At 40.3% G+C, this 23,376-nt stretch overlaps 3 protein-coding genes and 3 non-coding genes across 10 annotated transcripts in view; 5 read left to right on the forward strand and 1 right to left on the reverse strand.

Moving 5' to 3' along the window:
• LOC118404100 (exostosin-1-like) overlaps positions 1–6,101 on the forward strand; it is a 71,381-nt gene extending 65,280 nt beyond the window's left edge. For 2 of the 3 annotated variants that reach the window (XM_035803060.1, XM_035803059.1), the window contains 6 exons: positions 52–171; positions 514–765; positions 1,432–1,539; positions 2,622–2,711; positions 3,641–3,801; positions 4,379–6,101. In XM_035803060.1, the coding sequence (XP_035658953.1) occupies positions 52–171; positions 514–765; positions 1,432–1,539; positions 2,622–2,711; positions 3,641–3,801; positions 4,379–4,736 (1,089 nt within the window). In that variant the 3' untranslated portion in view covers positions 4,737–6,101. The remainder of the gene's footprint in view (positions 1–51; positions 172–513; positions 766–1,431; positions 1,540–2,621; positions 2,712–3,640; positions 3,802–4,378) is intronic. The other variant, XM_035803061.1, reaches the window with a different exon arrangement.
• A 3,568-nt stretch (positions 6,102–9,669) lies between these two features.
• On the reverse strand, positions 9,670–9,793 carry LOC118405188. The gene has a single exon (XR_004829856.1). It is a non-coding gene; the product is annotated as a U5 spliceosomal RNA (small nuclear RNA).
• A 965-nt stretch (positions 9,794–10,758) lies between these two features.
• LOC118405187 lies at positions 10,759–10,881 on the forward strand. The gene has a single exon (XR_004829855.1). It is a non-coding gene; the product is annotated as a U5 spliceosomal RNA (small nuclear RNA).
• A 2,193-nt stretch (positions 10,882–13,074) lies between these two features.
• LOC118405189 lies at positions 13,075–13,198 on the forward strand. The gene has a single exon (XR_004829857.1). It is a non-coding gene; the product is annotated as a U5 spliceosomal RNA (small nuclear RNA).
• Positions 13,199–14,651: 1,453 nt separating this feature from the next.
• On the forward strand, positions 14,652–17,433 carry LOC118404686 (solute carrier family 25 member 51-like). 3 transcript variants are annotated; one of them, XM_035803929.1, is made up of 2 exons: positions 14,652–14,774; positions 15,801–17,433. In XM_035803929.1, exon 2 carries the CDS (start codon positions 15,883–15,885, stop codon positions 16,816–16,818), a length of 936 nt encoding a protein of 311 aa, XP_035659822.1. In that variant the 5' UTR covers positions 14,652–14,774; positions 15,801–15,882; the 3' UTR covers positions 16,819–17,433. The 3 variants fall into 3 exon arrangements, with proteins under 3 accessions (XP_035659822.1, XP_035659823.1, XP_035659824.1); XM_035803930.1 differs by having other exon boundaries at positions 14,668–14,774; positions 15,805–17,433; XM_035803931.1 differs by having other exon boundaries at positions 14,670–14,753.
• A 4,244-nt stretch (positions 17,434–21,677) lies between these two features.
• Positions 21,678–23,376, forward strand: part of LOC118404685 (3 beta-hydroxysteroid dehydrogenase type 7-like) — an 8,310-nt gene continuing 6,611 nt past the window's right edge. Inside the window, exon 1 of the mRNA XM_035803928.1 lies at positions 21,678–21,763. The gene's annotated coding sequence lies outside the window, so the exon portion shown is untranslated. The remainder of the gene's footprint in view (positions 21,764–23,376) is intronic.

Consider the following 23,376-nt stretch of genomic DNA (forward strand, 5'->3'; position numbering starts at 1 on the left):
GAGCTTAAAGGGAAAAAAATGAATTTGACTGTTATTATTCTTCCATCCCAGCTTCCTTCCATTCTGCGAGCGATCCCTCCTGAGAAAATCCTGGCACTGAGACAGCAGACTCAGTTTCTCTGGGAGACGTATTTTTCCTCGGTGGAAAGAATAGTTCTTACTACATTAGAGGTGAGGATTAGACAAAAGTATGCAATAGTGATATCAGCAATGTCTCTACTTTTTGTGCATTTTCATCTAGAATGAAATGGATTACAATAAGATTTAGACTGTTTCTAGCTCACTTAGTTGTGGCTTTGAATTGTAACATGTACGTACGCGTGTAGTTTTCGTATGTTAAAACCTGAAGTCCTTAATCAAAAGTAGACTCAAAACTGCTCATGTACATACATACCCTAAATACCTTTGTGTTTTGAGTGCTTGTATAGACAAAATGTGACATTTGTATTTTGTAAAAATTGTTTTTTTTTTCTATGATCATCAATCCTAATGATTCTCTTTCTTTCATTGCAGATACTTAGAGATAGAATAATGTCCCACCAATCACGAAGTGCCTTCATCTGGAACCGGCCGCCAGGCGCGCTCGCTGTGCTTCCAGAATATTCCGAGAACTTGGCGGACTTCCCCTTCTTCCGTTCCCCCCTGGGTCTGCCCCCACCCCAGGGGTTCACCGCGGTCATCCTGGCCACATCCCCGATCATCTCACAGTCTGCGCCCATATATAAATTAATCAAGGCTGTGGCCATGTCAAAACATGCTGCTCAGGTAAGTCATGGACTTATACTTATAGTATATACATTGTACTAGTAGTAGTAGTGGGGGTCTGCATGGGGGGACCCTGGTTCATCGCTGAGCCGGTGATTCTGGCCACATCCCCGATCATCTCACAGTCAGTGCCCATATATAAATTAATCAAGGCTGTGGCCATGTCAAAACATGCTGCTCAGGTAAGTCATGGACTAGTAGTGAGGGTCTGCATGGGGGAATGCTAGCAAACACTAGCTTATAGCAAAGTTTAATCTAGGAAGCCAGGAGGGCTTAGCAGTAAATTCCTGCAGAAGTAACAGTAAGTTGTGGGGAAAGGTTTTGGCAACAATTTCAGTAGATTGTTCCATTTTTTCATGCAGTGTCTGGAAAAACTAGTGTGTGAACACAGACACAACCGTATACTCCATTATACAAATAGAAAAGTTCCAAGTAACGGATCGCTATAATAAGAAATTGTATTCATAGTACAGTTCAGCTAAACTTTGTAGTCGTTGTTTTAGGAGATGAATCAAACTATTTCACGCTGGCTTGATGTTCTATGATTAACTGCAAGATGAAGTAATATTGGTCCAGTTTGATAGAATTTTTGTTATTTGGTATGTTTTTTTCCAGATTTTTGAGGAACTCCAGTTGTATGACCACTTGTTTTCCCTTCTGTTCCAGATCGTAGTACTATGGAATAGCGAAAAGCCTTTGCCTGCAAAAAATAGGTGGCCTCCGACGGGGATTCCCATCATGGTAGTGAAGGGGCAGAGCAAGGTGAGCGGAAAGGTATTGACCCGTTCGCTCTGCGGCTGATTCAGCCCATTTCTCCAGCTTAGCAGCTAACACATGGGCAGGGCTTGTGCACGTTTGAAGAAAAAAATACTCTATTCTCTTTTCAGAAATTCCTAATATGGTTCGGTTCGTAGATTTGAAGTAATACTTTTACAGTTGAATCTTCTGAACTGTGGATTTTTTCTTATGATTTGAATGTCAGCTGTGCACGAGTCCTGCCTAAAAATAGTATAACGATTTCTCTTGCCTGATCATATTTGTCATTGAATTGCAAATTGAAGGCATTCCTGTAACAGAGCTTTGTGTGTGTCATGCAAAAGCGAATTGTCAAATGCTTTGTCAGAGGTTGTCCTAAATCTTTGTTGGCACTTGTTTCTGAAAATTTTATGATATCAGCAGGGCTCGAAGTTAACTATGTCCCGATGTCCCGAGACCACTAAAATTTAGGCCGGGACAACTGAAAAATCTTTTTGGGACACTTTTGGGACAATAGGAAAACGAATCAACATCAGAATGTCCGATCTCCCCGGCCCGCGGTTGTCAGGCGTGCGTACTCTGACTTACAGTTGTTGTAATACATAATTTCTGAAAATAGGGTTGGGACAGTCCATCCTCACTTCGGGACAGTTGAAATTTATTTTTGGGACAATGCGGGACAGTAGGGAAAAAAGTTAAGTTTGAGGCCTGTATCAAAGTCATACAACAGCCCACAATGAATGTGAGCATGCCATAAGGCATATTTACTTTATCCTCAAGCATTTTTTTTAACAGTAATGTCCGGGCTCACAGTATGATTGAATAAAGTACACTACACTCATAGACATGAAAAGAGAATTGAAAATGATGTTGAACTTGGTCTTATGAGTTCACCACTTGATGTATGCCATCAATATCTCAATGCATGTAAGTAAACTCCTTTCTGTACATACATAGAACTCTGGAATTGCAAAAGTGTCCAAAACTGTCAACAAACTGTTTTCACAGGTACAAGTTACATACAGTTTGAAATAACATTAATAAGATCAATGTCAAACCTTCATCAATGACATTTCCTTTTTGTTGTGTTTTTCCCATAGCAAATGAGCAGCCGTTTCTTTCCTTACGACATCATCCAGACTGACGCTGTGTTAAGTCTGGATGAGGACACCATTCTCAACACTGATGAGGTGGGAAACTGCACTTTTGTCTTTATTTCACCCACTGAACCTTCTTTACATCTTGTCACTTTTATTTACTGAAGGATCATCACATTCTTACACCTTTGTAGATTGTAGACTTAAAAATCTGGCACATAAGGTTGGCTAAATTGCTTGTCCACACTATAAATGTGCTGTCTCGAACCAGTTTAAGCTAAACTGAATTCAACGAACATTTAAGCTATATGTCATCTTCCACTGGTTGTGACAGAGAAGACAAGACACTATGTTTTACCAGTGAAATTCTCATCGTTCTCATAGCTTCACATCCTGTCCAAGTACTGTAACCCAGTCCAATAATGTACCCATTCTGTGGTCCACTGTTCAATGTTGTTGTCAAAAAGAGCTTTGGAAATTTATCAAAAAGAGCTTTGGAAATTTGTCAAAAAGAGCTAGGGTAATTTGCCCAAAAGAGCTAGGGAAATTTGTCAAAAAGAGCTAGGGAAATTTGTCAAAAAGAGCTAGGGAAATTTGTCAAAAAGAGCTAGGGAAATTTGTCAAAAAGAGCTAGGGAAACTTGTCAAAAAGAGCTTCTGAAATTTCCCCAGTACAATGAACCTGTATATTATACTGTACAAAGCATCTGTCCTCTCTGTCACAACCAGTGGAAGAATAAGAATAGCTCCTGAATAAGAAAAGCTCCTGAATAAGAAAAGCTCCATTTTCACTTTTACCTGAGCTTGAGTTTGTTCCTCCCGTAGGTTGACTTTGCCTGCGACAAATCTTAAAAGGATTTAGGGGAACTCCCCAGTACAATGAACCTAATATATATACATTGTACTGTACATAGCGTTAACTTTCTCTTCTCTGTCACAACCACTGAAATAATAGCTTCTCAGTGAACGAAGCTGGATTTATATAATTTTCACTAGCTTAACACGAGTTTGTCCCCCCCTTAGGTTGACTTTGCCTTCGCGGTGTGGGAGAGTTTCCCAGACAGAGTGGTGGGTTACCCAGCGAGGAGCCACTACTGGGATGAGGCGAAGTCTCGCTGGGGGTACACGTCCAAGTGGACTAACGACTACTCCATGGTGCTCACTGGGGCTGCCTTCTATCATAGGTGCGTGGGGGGTTTGTTTTCTTTGTTTTGCATACCCACATATCTACAAATTTGGTCGTGTGGAGCATTGGCAGGGTGTGCAATTCTCAACCCAGATGTTGTAGGTTTGAATCCGTTGATATGCCACCGATCTTGTGCCCTTGGGAAAGGTACTTAACATGACTTTCCTCACTCCGTACATCGAGATGATCAAAGTTATACAGCAGTGCTCAAAATGCACTCTTGCAAACGCAACGACATTTTGCATGGCGCTACTTAATCTTAACCCAGGTAGCTCAGTATGCAACCTGAATTTTTCCAATTTAAAAGTTTATAAATGCCCTGAATTTAGATACACAAGCTTAACAGTTGGTAAAAGACAAACTATTTGTATGTATGATGACATCATCTGACAACACTGTGTATATAAGTTACAAAAACTGTTAATTCGTATACACCTGTTTCAAGACGAGGAAAGAGACATATAAATGAATGATGTAATAATAGCAAAGCATTATACATTTTTTATTATTTTGTAAATGATAGAAGCCTTTCCTCTGAATTTACTTGAACCAATGTGCTGCTACTTTTCCTCCAGATACTACAACTTCCTGTACACCCATTGGTTGCCTGAGGAGGCCCGACGATTGGTTGACGAGGGCGACAACTGCGAGGACATCCTCATGAACTTCCTGGTCTCCCACGTCACCAAGCTGCCCCCCATCAAGGTCACCCAGAAGAAACAGTACAAGGAGACCATGCTGCAGGGGAACAGCAAGTCCTCCCGCTGGGCTGACCCCAACCATTTCTCCCAGCGCCAGACTTGCATGAACGGTTTCGTCGATCTGTTCGGCTACATGCCGCTGAAAAGGTCGCAGATGAGACTCGACCCGCTCCTGTTTAAGGATCCCGTGTCAAACCTGAGGAAAAGATACAGACAGCTGGAGCTGGTATAACAGTAGCTGGGCCGCCCCTTCCCCAACCCCCTAGCCTAGCCTCCAGAGGGTGTGAAGGGGGATATGGTAACTTACTCCCCATTCGATAATGTTTATAGAATTGTACAAATTTTGTTGTATAGACTTGTCTTTTCCGAATGAAGAAATAGCGGTTTGTTGTTGCAACTTTGAGTCAGATAAAAAAGAGAAAAAAAGTTCTATGCAAGTTTTATTTGTGGTCAAAGTAGTATCGCCTTAAGTTCAGTTAGCAATAGTTTAACCCAACAAAAACACCACCAAACAAATGATTCAAAAATATGGCTTTTTTAAAACCCCTTTCACACCCTCGCCAGTATCAGTAAAACCCCATATGGCACCTTTGTTGTACAAATTTATTCTATAGCCATAGTCGACATGTACATGACAATCAGGCCTTCCCTTTCAACCTGCCAAGAAAAATGCAAATTTTCCGACAGATGATTCAACTCAAGAAGCACCCAAACCTACAGTCTCATCTGGACTGGACTGTAGGCTCCAGAGATTCGGGGGGACGGCAAGTTTTTCAGTAAGGAACGTCGGTTTGAAGACCAAGTCGAAACTTCCTTTGGTAAGCAGAAATGTTCTTTAAAAGCTCTGAGAAAGCAAGGAGCTCCTTGTAGAAAGGAAGTATCATTTGGTGACAATTTTGCTAGTGTACCCTCAACCTCTGGGGCCTACGGTCAAACTTCCATGAACAGAAAAAAACTGACAGCAGCATGGCAAAGAAATGAAATTGTCGCATGTTGGTAATCCGAGCCACACGGTTGTTTCTCTGGATTGTTTGCTGCTCCATTCTTAAAAGGAAGTTGTAGGTTTTGTGCTGAATGGTTTGTTGGCAGACTTGTGTAGCTGTAGTACCCAGAGGCGTCGTGCAAAACAAGGGAAGGCGGTGCTAGGGACAGCCCCAGAGTCAAGCCATACTGCTTGACCCATGCCATGACATTTGTGTACCCAGAGACTGATGACATCACATCCACACGAGAAGTGCTGATGTCGCCCCAGTGTTGTGTAGATGGCCTGATATGTGGCGGCTGCTATGCAGCCGTGTGTAAGTAGAGAAATTTTGACAAAGAAACATGCTATTTTCTTAACTTTTCTAATTCAGTCTTTTCTAGATGGCTGTGTACTTATAAATGACAGATAGATAAAGATAAGATGTTTATGATAAGGATGCTGTTTAAATGTCTTGCCTTTCTCAATGGATGATGTAGAAAATAAGCTGTAAGATATTAGCAAGGCTTTCTGTAGCACTCATGACATATAAGATGGTATTTTTAGGTAAAAGTTGAAGCGTTTTGTGATCATGCACTGTTTTCTGGAGAATTTGTTTGATTTCAAAATCATGAAGAAGAAGAAGGATGAATTCTCTATGGTTAAGATATTGTAAGATACATGTAGTTATGATTGAATAAATTTCAGATTTTATGGATAGAGTGAGCATTCAAGCCCCCCTCCCTCTTTCCCAGGTATCGCCAAGTGTCACCACAATACAGTTTTACATGATTAACATGGTTGAAATTATGAATTTTTGTGTGTACTGTGCGACTGTTAAGTCACATATTCAAATTTACCTTACAACTTCCAGGTTTGACCATGTAGCATGTTGGACAATAAGGCAGTTCATGGTTCCAGCTGCTCATCCACAGCAGTAATGCATGGAGGGTAATATGTCAAAGGTTAAGGCCCTTAACAGTTCTTGTCCATACCATGTGCTACATGTTTATATCTCAGGGGCCTTGACCTTTGACATTTTACCTACAATGGGTAGTTGGAACTATGCATTACCTTCTGCATATAGAAATGTCATATTCAAGTCACTTCAGACATCCTATACCACAAACAAACAAAATCCAATCCAATATTTTTATATTTTGGATTTTTGTGTCTGTATAACATCATCACACGACGCACTACAAGCAAGATCATCAACATGGTTTATTTTACCTTCCTCGTGGTAAGGTAGCCATTTTACACAGACTGCATGTTGTTACAAAATTAAGTTAAACTAAAGAGGGTATCTCACCGGACTCTGGTACTTTGGTGTCGTCGCTGTGTTCTAATTCTCATTCTTATGTTACCCTTGACTTTATAATGGGAATATCCTGTGAAATAAACAAATATGACTAAAAAGACAGCAAAACACACGCAGCCTAAAAAGGTCACACCAAAAGTAACTGGATGTGATTTTGGAAATGGTCAGATGTGTCTTTCGTCAGTGACACTGGATGGCTATCTGAAACATCTGACTGTTTCCTAAATCATATCCAGTTGTTGAGTAACTGCTTTTTGTCATATCTTACTACTTGAATGTCTAACCTTCATTGATGTATCATAGAAAGGTTATTCTTTTATTCACTAGATATGTTCGACACTCTGTCAAATTGCTTTGCCGCAGTGACACTGCAAAAGTACATCAGCTTAAGTGAGACACCCACTTAACTGTCAGCAGCTCTTTTACTACTGTCAAAAACCAAGTACTACCAAATTAGATCATGTTCACCAGACCAAGTTGTTGCTACGTTGTTAAGTTAGTAAAGTTCTGGTTCAATTGTATTAAGCATAAAGCTGTCTATATCGCTCACTGAATGTAGGTTAAGGTACACACACTATCAGCTATCTTTTAATGTTTCTGTTGTTGGGAGGGGGATTTGTGTAAATGAAATGAAATATGATTAGAACTGTGCAGTTCTCAGAGTTGGAAAACCTAGTGGATTTTCCCGTGCTTGACTATATACTTTGGGAAGGTTGGGAACAATACTGTCAATTATAAGTAAGGTATGTGTTAGTAACTGACCAGCTGGTTTCTTGTGTGTTTCTGACATGTTGGTTTCTTAAGGTCTTTACTTTGCTGTGTGTATTTCCTGATTGGTTTAGAGATATGTTAATGATGATGATATTTTTGTGTACAAGCAGTAGATATGTAAGTTGGTGGGGCATTTTGTTCAGTTAGGGTTAATGCTTTGCAATACGGTGCAACATTAGGACTATAAGTCATAATATCACCTTTCACCTGTGTTATTGCGTTAGGTTGACCTTTGACATGACCATTGGCCTTTGACATGACCTTTGGCTTTTGACATTGGTCATAAACATTAGTGAATTTTACAAAAACTAAAATCTTACATACATTGGCAATGCTCAACCAAATTCTTGTCCAACTCTTCTCAGCGCATTTTCTGTATTCGCTAAGCCTGCTTATTTTCTGTGTTTTTAAGTTTACCGATGTGAAATGTATTTACATATGTGATAGTTGTTTAGTTTTGAGAGAAAAATCTTGGTGATTATTTTGTTTAGTCCAGTTTGGCTGCAGCCAATAAATGGCCAGGTAGAAATTTCCCTTTTACCTGTTTATAAGTTAGCAAATAGTCTTTAACTTCTTTTATTATTTTCCTGGATTGTGCAAAATGTAATGGTTGTCAATATTATGTACAAATCTTATGTATATTTATTTGCCGCAAAATCTGTATAGTGTACAAATGTGTAAACCATGGCTAAGCGAGAATTGTGAGTTATTTTCTTTTTTTCGTCTTTTTTTTGTTGACATTTGGCTGCTTGAAAGTACATGTGTGGCAAGTGGTGGGGGACTGTGACTGCATTTGTAAGTCAGACGTTTTTAGGAATCCGCTAACCTGATATCAAAGTGTTAATATAAGGCCACCCCTGTCACAGAATGGAATGACCATGCCAAAGCATATACATGTATAACTACTCTTTGGGATAGGCCATTCCATTTTACAAAAAGGGGGTGCTGCCTTCATAAACAAGGATATATATGATTCACCGAAATGGCAAAAATTTGGTGAAGCAGAAATTTCAATTTCTTCCATTTTTTGGCGACGCCACAGGGGCGGAGCCTATTCTCTTTTAAGATGGAAACGTGCCAATTTGATACCTTTGGGGCCATACACCTATAACTGTCCAATAGAATTTAATGTCTTCCTGTTCCAAAAGTATAAGAATGTTTTTAAACCCTCGAAATGCCCAAGTCGTCGGTCTTGGCCAGTAAGTTCCTATACTGTTTTGAGACGACGCCTTATTGTACCTCGAACATGTTACGATATGTCCATATTTGAGGTTGCTCATTGTTTTTATGCCTTTGCTCCATTGTTTGTTAACATAGATGTGAACAGGTGATTCTTGTACTTTCCGATGAGTATATGTGCAAATGTCGCATCCCTTTTGTAATCTAAACAATGATAATTATAATAACCTTGCCGAAATACACAGTGGTGGTTGTTTTTACTGTGTGTGTGCGGTTTTGATGTAGTCAGTGTGTAAAAAGAGAGTTTATCTGGATCCGTAAGTTTTTCTGCATCACATACAAGACCACAGCATGAGAAGGACAAAAGATACCTGAATCAAACGTTCTGCTGCAGTGCCAAGATCATATACCAGTTTTGCCAAGCCTCCGTAGCAGGCTCTATGGGGCTTTTTTCGGCTCATAATATACTTTTGCTGACCGTTCCTTTTTGCACTGGGTCGCTGTCCAATGAATCTGCCACGGCTGGCAATCAGCGACCCAGTACAGAAAGAAATGGTCAGCTAAAGTGTATTCTCACCTCACCGGTCCCATAGCCAAGTGTATCATGAGCCGAAAAAGGGCCCCAGAGTTACGTGACTCAACCTCTGCTTTGAGAGTACCAGATACTTAGTAGCCTGCTACGGAGGCTAAGTCTTGTTGGCATAGGAGTGTGCATATTCTCCCTGTAGCCGGTGTGGCCGTGGAAGCAAGTGTGTACATGTGATGAGGATCTTCTTTAGTTTGTAAGGAGCCCCGCGCGTCTGTAACATTAATGATTAATAGAGCTGATGAAATCTTTTATTTCATGTCTTACCTACAGATTGATATGCGCAATTTCTGATATGTTATGTTCGAATGTGTTTGTGTGATGTGGTTCTCATTTAGCTTGTAAGGAGCCCCGCGCGAAGCAGGGCAGAGAAAAATTGAGTTATAGACTCATTGACTGTTCCCCTCCACGGAAATCTTTAGTAAAAGGCGAAAGATTTGTGCGTGGTGGTTTGAAGGGAAACCAGAGTAACAAGCTCGTGCAAATCCAAGATTTACCCCCGATTTGAATGCTCATATTTCTTTTGTGGTTTCTACATGTTGTGATTTTCTTACTTTTTCATTGAAAAGTGTACCATTTCTTTAGGGTTTAACAGTGTAATTATCTTATTGATTTTTGTTAATTTATTGCCCTGTATGTAAACCTGACGTTTACTCCACAATGTTACATAAAAACCAAATGAAAAGTAAAAACATGCCGTTTATAAACTTGAAATTGACCGCAAAGGATCTTGGGAATCGTTATACATGTATCAATAACCAGCCGACTACAGGACACAATGCTTGTTTGTTTGAACCTTTGTTTGTTCAAGGTCATGGGAGCTCAATGGTAAAATCGACCTGCCGGCCGCTTTTCATCATTTATGCCATGAGGGCATGATAGGTACTGTACAGCTGCTGCATGATTCGAGTCGCCTGAACTTTGCATTTAGACAAAGCTAAATTCACACTCAAAACTGTAACGTTACAAAGGCAATCAGAGAAAGGCTGACCTCGCAACTTTCACGTTGGTCAGATTCATACGCATTCCGTTTGTAGTGTCGATTGGATGTATCGGCTTAGACAGTGCGACTCCTTTCGGTATTGAATGGGACGACAGCAACATACGGCAGACAATACTAGTATTGTCTTTGTCGGCTGGTCTTTGACGTTGACATGACGTTGAAGTTCCCAAGAGCCTCTGCGGCCGATTTCAAGTTTATTAACCCCAGATCTTTACTATTCATTTAGGTTCATTGCAACACTATGCAGTAGATTTCGGATTTTGATATAAAACAATAGATAATAAAAAGCAAGATACCTGCCTACCCTGTCAGACTCTTGGAATAATAATATGCTTTTCCGTGGACGATATCCAAATTTTCATTCTGAACATTTCATGACCACGAAAGAAATGATAACATCTCAAAACCGACTGAAATTTTGAGTCTTACATTCTTACTCTGGTTTCCCTTCAACTTCCACGCACAAATCTTTCGCCTTTTACTAAAGATTTCCGTGGAGGGGAACAGTCAATGAGTCTATAACTCAATTTTTCTCTGCCCTGCTTCGAGCGGGGCTTCTTACAAACTAAAGAATGATCACATCATACAAACATGCTGATTATCTGATTAAAAACACACGAGTACTGAAGTGCGTATGAGATCTGTATGAAAGTCTTAGCCTCTACCAAAATCCAAAATCACTCTAAAAGTAGTCGAAATGTACAAATGTAGACACATAACATGTCAAACGATTCAATAAGCTGACAGACGAGTATGGTTTGTAACCCAGCTATAACCCGACAATAGTATCCATAGTATCATGTAGTTGATTAGACACTAGTTTTATGTACTTACTTCTCTTTTTCTTGAGACTGTGTATGCAATTAGCCCTCGGGCATGATTTTGCAAATAAACAATTATATCGAGTGGACCAATGCAACAGTGTTGCGGGAGGAACTAAGGTATAAGGTAAGGTATATCATAACTCGTTTGGCATGGTATCTGTTTATATTTGTCCAATTTCAACTATTTTTCCAACGACCTGGTAGAGACTACAATATATAAGGACCTTATAAGTTCTTGATTATATATGCACGTGTGTGCTGGCTATGTTGATGGAAGTGCTGCCCCTACGGCCAGTGAGGCTATGGGACCGGTGAGGTGAGGTGAGGTGCTGGCTATAGGCAAGGGGGTTATATAACCTCCTTGCTATAGGGAAAGAATTTGCCAGAGCAGAGGAGTTGGGCCATCATAGGCCTAGGGTTTCATTGGTCGGTGGAAGTGGGACTGTCGGTGGAAGTGGGACTGTCTCATAGACGAAGATGGGAAACTTATGTTGATGGCATTGATGCCCCTACAGCCGGTGAGGCTATGGGACCGGTGAGGTGAGCTGAGGTCTCTCTTCGCCAATTATTCACCCCATTTTTGCGGAATTGTACTACCCGCTCCTGAGTAGGAAGGCCTGGTGGAGCCTACAAACATCCTACCGTTAAGTATTGCCTGTAATATTGTAGCATGGCCGAACAGGTGTATCGCTTAGACGTGGCGCCCTCTATCTGTACAGCCTGGAACGACAGACGACATTGTGTCTTTGACGTTGGCATGACGTTGAAGTTCCCAAGAGCCTCTACGGTCGAGTTTTATTTCATTAGGCCATGTTGATTTGATTGTATGGATGACATCCTCCGGGAACTCCAAAACTGATGCGAGCGAGCGAATAAAAAAAAAGTTTGGCAAAAAAAAAAAGTTGCCTTCAGTATGAAAGCAAAGTGACAAGGAAGGTTGAACATACATGTTTGTAGGACTAAACACACATAGTATGGTATACCAACAGTTAGGTGTAGGGACCAGTACATCATACGGGTGCAAAACATTTTTTTTTTCTTCTTGGACCAATCCGAAAAAACAGACCTGAAAAAAAACACAGAGGAACAGGTTTCGCCAATTACAAAATGGACACATGATGTCGGCAGGCATTTGGGGTCTTACCAGGGGCCAAGAAGACAACAAGAGCGAAGTCAAGTAGAGTTTATAGTCAATTGCACCAAGTTTCTACAGCCAAAGGTACAGAGACAGTTAGCCTTTATTACATGGAGATGGGATTTTAAAATGCAGTGGGAGTCCAATAATCCACCAAACAGATTCCTTTGTAGCAAAATTGACCAATTACCATTGTTTTGAGTATTGCCAGTTCTCAAGTTTCCACAGACAATAAGGTCCAGGTTCATGTCCGGACCTGGAAATGATCCTCTGGACCTGAATTTTCTGTACTGGTACCTCCCCCAACCAACAATAGATTTTTTTTCTTTCTGTCCTTTCACATCTTATTCTTTGACTTTAGATTCATATTGGCATTCTATGGCATTAGTTATCTGTTTTCTGATACTTTTTTTTTCAATCTACTGAATATTTGTGCTCATTTTACAGCTGCTTTGCACAATTTATAGTGTGGTCGAAAACTTTTTTTTTTTTTGGAAATTGCCGAAAATTGGTGCGAGCGCGGATGTCATCCATATAATCAAATCAACGTGGCCTTAATGCTAGATTTTTCCTTTTCATTGTTGGTCTTTCTTGCAAAGTTACGTAGTAAAGATCAGGTGTTTCATATAGGTTAATGTATAAACAATAAGTAAAATAACTACGCTGTTAAACTTCTAGAAAAATAGTACACTTTTCTTTGCAAATTTAAGGAATTGTTGTCGGAAGATTTTACGACCACAAAAAGAACGTTATCATCTCAGATGCGGGGCAATTTTTCAGTTTACAATCGTTACTCTGGTTTTCTTTCAAACCACCACGCACAAATCTTTCGCCTTTTACTAAAGATTTCCGTGGAGGGGAACAGTCAATGAGTCTATAACTCAATTTTTCTCTGCCCTACTTCGCACGGGGCTCCTTACAAACTAAAGTAAACCCACACCACACAAACACACTGATTACAGACTTGAAGTGGGTTCACACTTGCGTCTACATAAAAGTCCGGGAGGTCTGTGTGGATGTCTTAGCCTCTACCAGGCTCCAAACATCACTGGAAAAGTAGTACAAATTCACGTCTTGGTCCCTAACCCAGTATTCCCGGGTAGTGGGGGTACTAGTACTTAATTTTGGCGCTGTGAATCAGGTTCCTCCTGCACATCATGACTTGGCTTTTATAGCTCTGCAAATCAAGAAGAATATTTTTGGGAGCGACCGTTGTGTCTTTCTCTAGCTGGCATCAATTCTAATGGTATTTCATGCATTCCTCATTATGTGATTGCGTTGGGAGACATACGAGATTGGTGCGACATACGAGTATGTTATCAGATACCCCAAGCCATTGAAAACCAAAACAAAAAAAAGCATCTATATGAGTAAATGTGTGAATGATTTTAGATGTCAACATTTGCAATGTTGCAGTGATTCTGTCGACCGTTGTATTTGAAGTTGTAATTTTGTTTGTGTTAAAACTGCCCAAAACCAAATAATGCTCTTATTTTATCTTTAAATATTAATGATTATTGGTCCCTTGAGGTATGCTCAGTAAACGTTCAACATGATTTTGAGAAATCCTTGAGAACATTTTGATCATCTGCATTTTCTTTTCTGTTAAATGTAGAGGCCACAGGGCACGAGGCGGAATATGAGAGGTTTATAAAAATAATTAGTATAACGTTACATGTAATGTAAAATCATTCTTTATTCATAGTAAAGAAATGTACACAGAGCCCAGGACACGATGGTCATTGCTGGCCAAACATGCAGGGGGACATAAGACATAGGACATAACATAAATAGTATTGCACATTGTGGGTATTGCTTATCATTACTTTAAAAACATTGTATTCAGTTTAGTTCGGTTTTAATTTGTCTAAATTTGATTTAAAATCACAACTGTTACATTATTAGCCCAATAAAACTCAACAACGCAACAAAAGTCCAATAAAAATGCCACCAAAATACATTCAACTATCTACCATGGTGATGTCTATAGTTATGCTTTAAAGGCTTATGATAGGATTATCCAAGGCAAACTGCGAAAATCGGATACTAAATAGATTTAGAACCGTGACTAGGTTGTTTGGCACTTTCACCCCCACAACCTCAATGGTATAGTCGACTAGCAGGCTGACTTTCCTATTCTGTATTGTGCCTCTCAAATTTTCTTGACAATTTATTGCAAATGATGCTAATTAAACTTAATTTCGTCAATTTTTTTGTTACAGTGTGAAAATTTTTTTTGCACAAATAATACTGATGTTACTTGTACTTTATGTCGTACTTTTTACATAGATATTGTAGGCACTACTTATAAAATACCTTGAACAGCTCCCTCTTTCGAGGCCCCAAGGTCATGCGGAATGTGGTTCCTCTAACCCACCGTTCGAGATTTTTTCGTTATGGTATCATGTCCTGTTGACAGCGTTTATTTTTGTCTTCTGAACACATTCCCAACTCCTCACATTACTCAAGGTACGGAGAAGCCACAACAGCGTGAGTATAGCGTTATATTCCTGTTTATATGACGTCAAAAAGGTTAAACATTTAGTCTGTTCATATACTGTTCAAAACGTGTATCGTGCTTGCGTGTTCGTATTTTTCCATGACAAATTCTTTAAAGACATTATTTTCTCGTCAAAACAGATATGTAATGATTATGTAACGATGTTTTAAGACGTGTGTCTGTGACCTTAGCTTGAACTCTGTGGGGCTAAAGCTACGATTAGCACTATACTGTACTAGAACTACTGTTGGTGAAGAGGGCGGGTGGAGGGGGTGGGGGGCGATAGTTCCAAAAATTGGCAAAGGCTTTTTTCCTTTGAGGCAGGATGTTCCTGTCAATAAGATTGTGGCACTATTGATGTTCCTGTCAATAACGTTTGGTGTAACTGCTGTATAAGTATTCATTTTGTATCATTAACCGGGATGACCCCCTTTGCAAAAGCTTCTGAAAATATCTTGTGATCTTTACCCTCACCCAAACCCTAACCTTCCGCATGCAAGAGGCTACAGTCGAACCGCAGGTCACCCTAGAACATGTTATTCTCTTTTTCTGCTAAGCAATTTGACCCTGTTGCATGTTTGTAAACAATTGCCTATTGTGCAGCAAAAAGACCTCAGATTAACATGTTTATAAATGGTTTATGCTGTTGCGTATTGGTCAAACCAGGACAAACCGCGGTCTGGTGCACAACCTGCCTTAGACTCGTTAGAGAAGGCTGCGCAGAATGGATGTGAATAGAGCACTGCGGTTCGTCGGCTAATCTATTCGTTGGAAGAATGTGTAATATGTTGATTGTTTTCTCTTGGAAAAAAAATTAATGCTATCTAAGCATCAAAATCAAACCATGTTAAAGAGTACTCTTCTAAAGAAAAAATTCATCATAATTTCTGTATGATAAGTAGCATATGAGCCAGTTGTTATAGTGATAAATTAAATATTTCTGCAATATGAAACAAACAAAACAATCCACAAAGTAAAAAGATCATAACTTGTTTGTTTAATTTTCTATTAAACAGGCAAAGGTGACAAGTCAAAGGTCACACAGGGTCATAGGTCACGTGAGAGGTCAGACATGATAGGCTGTTGGCTCGAGTGGAGATGAGCGGAGAATCGTCACAGCAGGAGACCGGCTTTGTCTACGATGCGGCCAGACTGCGGATCGAGAATGGGTGGAACAAGCCGCACAACATCTACGGCAAGGACGATATGCAGGGGTTCGTGTGCGGGTGGGGGGCGGCCGTCATCAACACCGTCGTCACGTTTCCCGTCAACAAGCTCATGTTCCGACAGCAGCTGCACGGGATGCGGCTCCACAAGGCGTTCAAACAGATGCAATCGGAAGGGCTGCGACACCTGTACCGGGGGTTACTCCCACCCTTCCTACAGAAAACATTCTCCCTGTCACTGATGTTTGGTCTGTACGATGTGTACGGGAAGCTTCTAACCCACACGTTTCCCAACACACAGAAACCCATCGTACAGGCTATCGCTGGCATGGGCGCCGGGTTTTCCGAGGCAATACTGACGCCGTTCGAACGTCTCCAAACGTTGCTACAAGACCACAGATACCACAGTCACTTCAACAACACGTTTGATGCCTTCAAGACTGTCCGAACGTACGGATTCTCCGAGTACTATCGCGGAGTTTCGGTGATTTTGCTTCGTAACGGTTTCAGTAACGCCGTCTTCTTTAACTTTAGAGGGGTGATCAAAGACGCCCTCCCCACCACAGAAGGCCAGATGGGCAACTTTTTCGAAGACTTTGTCAGCGGAGCCGTGCTAGGCGCGCTCCTCAGCACTCTGTTTTTCCCGATGAACGTGACGAAGACCGCCATGCAGGCGAGACTCGGCGGGGAGTTTATCAACCCCGCTAAGATGTTTCTGATCGTGTACGAGACGCGAGGACGGAACTGGAAGAAGATGTTTCGCGGCGTCCACCTGAGCTACTCGCGCGCGATGATATCGTGGGGGATCATCAACGCTTCCTACGAGCTGCTGAGGACGTTGTTGTTTCCACAGAGCAAAAAAGTCTGAATTTTAACCCTCACACAGCCAACATAGGCTCCAACTGGTACACCTGTGATACATACATACAGCCCATAGAATTAGGAGGGTTAAAAGTTTCCCCATTCCACTGTTAATAACAGTGTACATTGTATGTCGATGAAGATTGGACATCCAGCATCATGTAATAAGATATACCAAAAAGTTACTCAAGCAACTGGATATGATTTTGTACATTGTATGTCAGCATTATGTATAGAAACCTTGGTGCTTTCCTTAGTTGTAAATAACTGCTGGGTGCTGGCTAAATCTTATTGCTTGCTTATAATACATGTAGGTAGCAAGCAAAAAGATTGAGAAAGCTAATACTACAGAGGATGGCACCTAGACTATGCCAATAGATGGATTGTCCCATCCCAGTACCTGAGAAACTGATATTTGGTAGAAATTTGTTACTACAATGTTGATGTATCCAACTGATTACCCTGTAGCAGGGCTCTCTCTAGCTGGACATCTAACTTGTTATTATAATAATTACCAGTACTGTATCCAAGGATGTACTTCCTTGCCATATCAAAACTCTTTGCTGAGTGCTAAAGGTGGGAGAAACCTATAGCCGTATAGGAAAGAAACCCTAAGCCCAAAGAAAACTTACCGTCAGAAATGCTATTTTCTGCTCTGTGAGTGGGCAAATTTCATATGGCTTAATCTTACTTTTGCAAAAGGTTTATGGTATTGACACAGTAAGATTTCCCCCATCGATATTGACTGAATGCTTGAAATGCATTGAAACCATGCTGAGAAATTTTGTCTATGGATGGAAGACGGACACGGGAGCCTTGCCATATGATTATCCATAATACCCAATAGCTGTTGTATAGAAAGTATTAAGCATTCTGTGAACCCACAGTTCTGTGCTGGTGTAATCTTACAAATACAATGGACTATATTTATATTCATTGTAAAAATATGATAGGACCACGCCAATCTACTTTGTCGGCTCTTAGATTGAAAAAAAAAGAAGGATTGATGAGTATGAACCGGAAGAGCCATAGAAAAGCAATCAGTTTAAGAGAAAAATCTCAATGGTTCAATTTTCTTCGTAAGTTTTCCAGCCCTCATTTCCATCTTGTCCTTTTTATCCAAACGAGCAATTTTCAAATAATAATAAGTTACATGTATTTACCAGAGTGTTCTTTTGAAATTGGTGATTTGTCCAAACGACCAAAGTGAAAGAAAAGTGCTATACCCCAGTGAAAACTAGACTTAGTATAATCAGGTTGGTGCATTGCTGACAGAATATCTGCTTTATTTTTATCAACATTTGGTGACTGTCTGTCATTTTCCTCAGGGCAATTCAGACCACTGCCACAGATGTGGTCACAAAACGTAAAGTATTTAGCAGTATATGTATGTGCTAAAATATGTATGATTTGATACATATCCTGTCTTTGTTAATGCTATGCTTGCAACACAGTCCCAAATGTAAAGGAGTGTAATGTGTACATAACAGTTGTCAATTCACAGTAGCCAATGATTGTATATTATGTAAATATTTACGCATGGTGACCACATCTGTAGCAGCGACACCTATCAGTACAAAGGAAGATGACAGACAGTCATTGAAACGTCGATGGAAATAAAGCTGTGGCTGTTTAAGGTCAGAGAAGTCCTGTAACTGTACAGTGTAGTCCACCCAAGTGTTCCTAGGCAAATATATGTCTCAGGTTAGTTTGTGAAGTTAATGTATTCAAAGCTGAATATTGTAATAGTATTGTACAGTACTAGTACAACTCCAAAATGTACAAACTATAAAGTCGTCGATCTACCGTTGCTTGTGCACAATTGTGGGTTGATATTTAAGTATTGTACAGGTATGGCAACAAGAATACTACCATGGTTGAAGAGTCCATGTCGGGTACATAATATTTCTGGTGGTGAAGTTAATGATAATTACTATCTGAAAGAAATGGATCAGAAGAATATCACAAATATGTATAGAGACATAGAAAGAAAGTTAATAAAAAGTGAAAATTGCATAGCTTGCTTAGGGCAACTAATAAAAGAATATTTAACCACCCACAGATAGCTGTTATATTATGTATATTTGCATCAGCTTTGTGCATCAAACGACTTTAGTATATGTGTCTTCTTGAACGAACAAATGAATAAGTTGAGAATTGAACATCTTGCCTGTATGAAATTCTTGATGGTCTTTGCACATATTTGCAATTTTGTCCATCTGAGTTTGATTGAAGATGTATACACCTATGGGTTACTACCTGTTCTGTTCTTCGTAAAGGTTTTGGCAGTCTAGAGCTGTAGTACAGTACATGTTATCATTCAAAACTGAGTCAACAAGGGTTCGTCACCCTCATACCTCCATGAAATTTTCAGACCTTTTGTAAGTTTCTTATTTCGTCTTCTCATTGTTGATATACAATTAAGGCCGTAATTAGCATAATGAATTTATGTTGGTGGTCTTCTCTAACAAATTAACTGTGAAAGTCCTTCCATAGTCAGAATTTGATTTGTACAACATAAATTATGCAAATATACCACTATGTCCTTATAACAGCTGTCTGCCACCGAAAACCAAAACCCTGACATATATCCAGGACATCAGACACAAAAAACGGAAGGAAAGGCGATAATCGACCTTTACCTTTATACATACACATACATTATCGACTGGAGGTCGGGACCAAGCTAGTACATGTTTAACTCCACAGAGCCCTAGCTAACGTTCACAAAATCAATACCAGAGCTCGAGTCTCCAGTTAAAGTGAACGTAAAAGTTAAATTTCTACAATGTACCCGGCCACTTGGTTTCCATAGAAGAAAAGAAGAAACTCTTTCCTGCTTGGTTTGACAGCAACGTCCCGCAAATTGTACCCTTCGGTTAGTCAGCTTCTGAGCAAGGAGGTTGAAAGAGGGCTTCTTTCTTCTGTGACGGGGGGCGGCACAGACTTTCTGATACTTATGGCCCCCTCCTGCAAAAGTGGCGTGTTCCTGACGTCACTGCTGGAGATAGAGAGGGTCATTCTGTGAACAAGGTCGACGGAGTTTGACCGAAAATTTAGGGTAAGTCCCTATATTAATTTCAGTGTTGGAAAGAAAGTTTAGCAATTTCTATAATGTACTCTACCAACACAGATGAACTTTCATGCTAAGGTTCTTTCAACCTCCTTGGTACAAGATACATCCTGTGCTTTGCGAAGTAACCTTTACCTTTAGTCAATATAGACCTACACTTGCCAAATATTGCAATCAAACAAGAGGTATCAAAGATATGCTGGTCTTAAATATCCGGAAACACAAATAGACAGAGGGAGGAACCTTGGAATTGACGTTGGCATTACCGGATGACTTTCCACTTACATTTTTTTTATCCAGAGCATACTGTAGTATATTTGCCCCTTCTGGGGCTGCTTTGTCCGATTTACAGCATGTTTGAAAACTTTTATTTTATTGATGACCTTGAAATGTTCTATGATGTTTGGATACGGTTTCCGATACTGTATATGCTTTTGCAATTTACGGTATATATTTGCTATATTTCTATGTTTGCAGCTGCTTTGCACAATTTCCAGGATGGTTGAAAACCTTTTGTTTTTTGGAAACAGCTGAAAATTGATGCGCGCGTAGATGTCATCCATATAATCAAATCAACATGGCCTTATGAGTGTGTATTTATAAAAGGGGACAGACTCAGGGTCTGTCCAGCTCGGTTGTGACCAAGCAATCGGGCAGTGCGCGCCCCCCGCACACACCCATGGCATGGAACACCTACCTGTTCAAAACAATACATCATTAAAATCATACAGACGGAGAAAAAGTTACATCTCTAACTTCAAAACATTATCTATGTCAGTTTCCAAAGTACTGTTCCGACATAGATTCATCATTTGTTGTAACATGTTCGAACATTGGTACAATATTGGAACGAATTAATGTTGGACAATTCATCTTCCACTGCTTACGGAAAAGAGGTCAAACCCATCAAATAGCTTAGGTAGAAATAGATTTAGTTTAGACGTTATTCCCTTTTGATTTATCTATGAATATCATTTCCCTTCTTTGTTAAGTATGTTTATGTATACCACTACTACTTTACTTTGTATGCAATTAGCCCTCAGGCATGAATTTGCAATAAAGATTATTAATATTCTGTGACTGGGTCAGTGGCCTAAGAAGAGGGCAATTAACACATCCGTGCTAAGTGCAGGAAATTATGTCTGATTGCCAGCTTCTCACAAATAAGCCACAAGTGTCTACTTAAGAAAATCTAAAAATACACGACCCAAACAAAGTACCTAGCTTAGCAGTTTTGTTAATGGGGGCAATAAAAGTTTTTATGGAGGGAAAAATGACGCAAATTGTTGGAACATTGTCCAACAATAACAATAACGCATAGATGCTGTTCTAAATAAAAATTGTTCTGAATAAAGAGATATTTGTACCGTTACTTTACCGATGTTTCGAACGTATAGAAGTAGGTTCAAACATGTTCAAACCTTTATGTTTACTACTAATAATTTGAACAATTTAGAATTATAGTGACTGATATATTGCTTTACTTTAGATAGTTCAAACTTATTACAAACAGTATTCTAAATCCCTCACGATGAGTCGGCATGTACTTTACATATCTACATGTGGGAATCATCTACGACCCGACACTTGTTCAAAGTTTGCAAGTGTTATTACCGGTACTGTAACTACGTAATAAGAAATATTAAGATAAGGGTTTATTTGGCCTGCAAACATAAGCCAAGGATATATGTATATGGGGCGTCGCGATACTGGTATTTCCTACTTAACAGGACCATACAAGCCGTGGCCTGGTTGAGAACCTGACACGTTTTGGAAGCGCGGATCTGAATAAAGTTGTTGAGCATCTTGATCTGCAGAGAATCTGTTTGCATCACCTATCTGTGAGGCCGTGGTTTCGTTGTATCGTCGCACATTCAAGGTAAGATCTCTTTCACGACTTTTTGCTCATCACGGTACGATTTGTTGGTCCAAACCGGTAGATGATATTCAAAGGATACATGAACAGACATGAATGACTCATAATTTGTCCTTTGCTTTTGGGTGAAATTTTTCACTGCAGGAGCCAGTGTTTCTGCCTACAGGTAATTTGACGTGTGTAAATTGACCGCAATGCTTCATAGTCGTACAAAACAGCTGGACACATTTATGCTATGAATTGCAAACAAACAAACAAAAATACCGAAAAACAACTCTGAATAGAATGCCGTGTGGGGGCAGTGGGCTGTCATCCACTGTATGTGAGTTCTAGGACGTCTTGGTAATGGTAAGCGGAGCCCATCCCTCTCCTCCCCAAACGAAGTCAAAATTGTGCAAAATTGTAAAACCGGTTATCAGAACGTCCTTGGTTGGATTGAGAAAATCCGTGTAAAGTAGCCTCATTCGCAGAATTGAAGCGGGGCTGGCTTTTATTTCATGTGTGTGTGTGTTGCTGGCTGGCTAGTTTCAAAGTTGGATAAGGTCCTCTAATGCCAGGAGAGGGAGTTTGTCGTGGAAGGTCAGAGTTACCAACCTAGGATTAATGTGTTCAAAAATTCGTACTTTCCCAGAACTATCTTGTTCTTGTACTTGGTGATAACTTGTTATTTACTACTTGTTGTTACAGTAGGGGCATCTTCTCTTGGTAGTTTTAAAGAACGCTTGCAGATAGATGTGCAAAAGTTAGGGGTAACGAGTCGTTCGGTGTAATATAACCAGCTGCTGCCGCGCCGCGTGCCTGCAAAGCTGGTGTGTTACGCCGAACGGCGGTTATACCGGCTATATAGATACAGATACAGATACAGATACAGAAGGTACGGTTTGCCTAGAAAGGTAGTTTCCCACGAAATGTGTTCCGCCTCGCGCCTCGAACTCTGCTTTATCTCGGTGAATTGGAAGCCCAATTAAAAACACTCTTGGCGGCGAAACTACGTACCTTTCTAGGTAAACTCCACGGCCTTACACGGCAAACTCCCTTTCCCGGCAATAGAGTAGTCTCTACCATATTCCGCCCTGCCTGAATAGTAATAGGGGACTTGGCCAAGTTAGGTATAAAAGTCTAGTAGGAGTTAATTGGCCTTGGAGTGAGCTGTCCGACCGGCTGCAAAAGACTGACTGAAATCCCATGGCAACTTATTTGTCCCTACCTTTTAGCCAAATTTTAGCCTGACTAAAATCGATTAATCACGCCCCTAGCGGCCGGCCCTGCGATCGGGGGGAAGGGGTCATTAAGCCCAGCCGACGAGAGCTTGTGTAAACACAGGCTAGCCAAATTCTTCTCTTTTATTTCATCCAGTTGACACGTCTGCTTGGAGACTAGCATTAGAGAACCTTAGCCAACTTCGAAACTAGCGAACCAGACTACCCCCCCCCCCCCCCCACCCAATGAAATGCACGTCATGCGAAGGAGGCTACGTGCAAAGTACCTTTTCCAAGGGCACAAGATCGATAAGCTGTATATATACTAAGCATGGCGTGATTCTAACTCAGGAACATTCACAAGTATAGCTACCGGTACTTCAACAGATGACTCAAATAGAATGAGATAATACATGG

The sequence above is a fragment of the Branchiostoma floridae genome, chromosome 17 (assembly GCF_000003815.2).
Source record: "Branchiostoma floridae strain S238N-H82 chromosome 17, Bfl_VNyyK, whole genome shotgun sequence".
NCBI lineage: Eukaryota > Metazoa > Chordata > Leptocardii > Amphioxiformes > Branchiostomatidae > Branchiostoma > Branchiostoma floridae.

What these genes read in the sequence shown, in the direction of transcription:
- LOC118404686 (XM_035803929.1), top strand. Translation starts at nt 15,883, where the DNA reads ATGAGCGGAGAATCGTCACAGCAGGAGACCGGCTTTGTCTACGATGCG.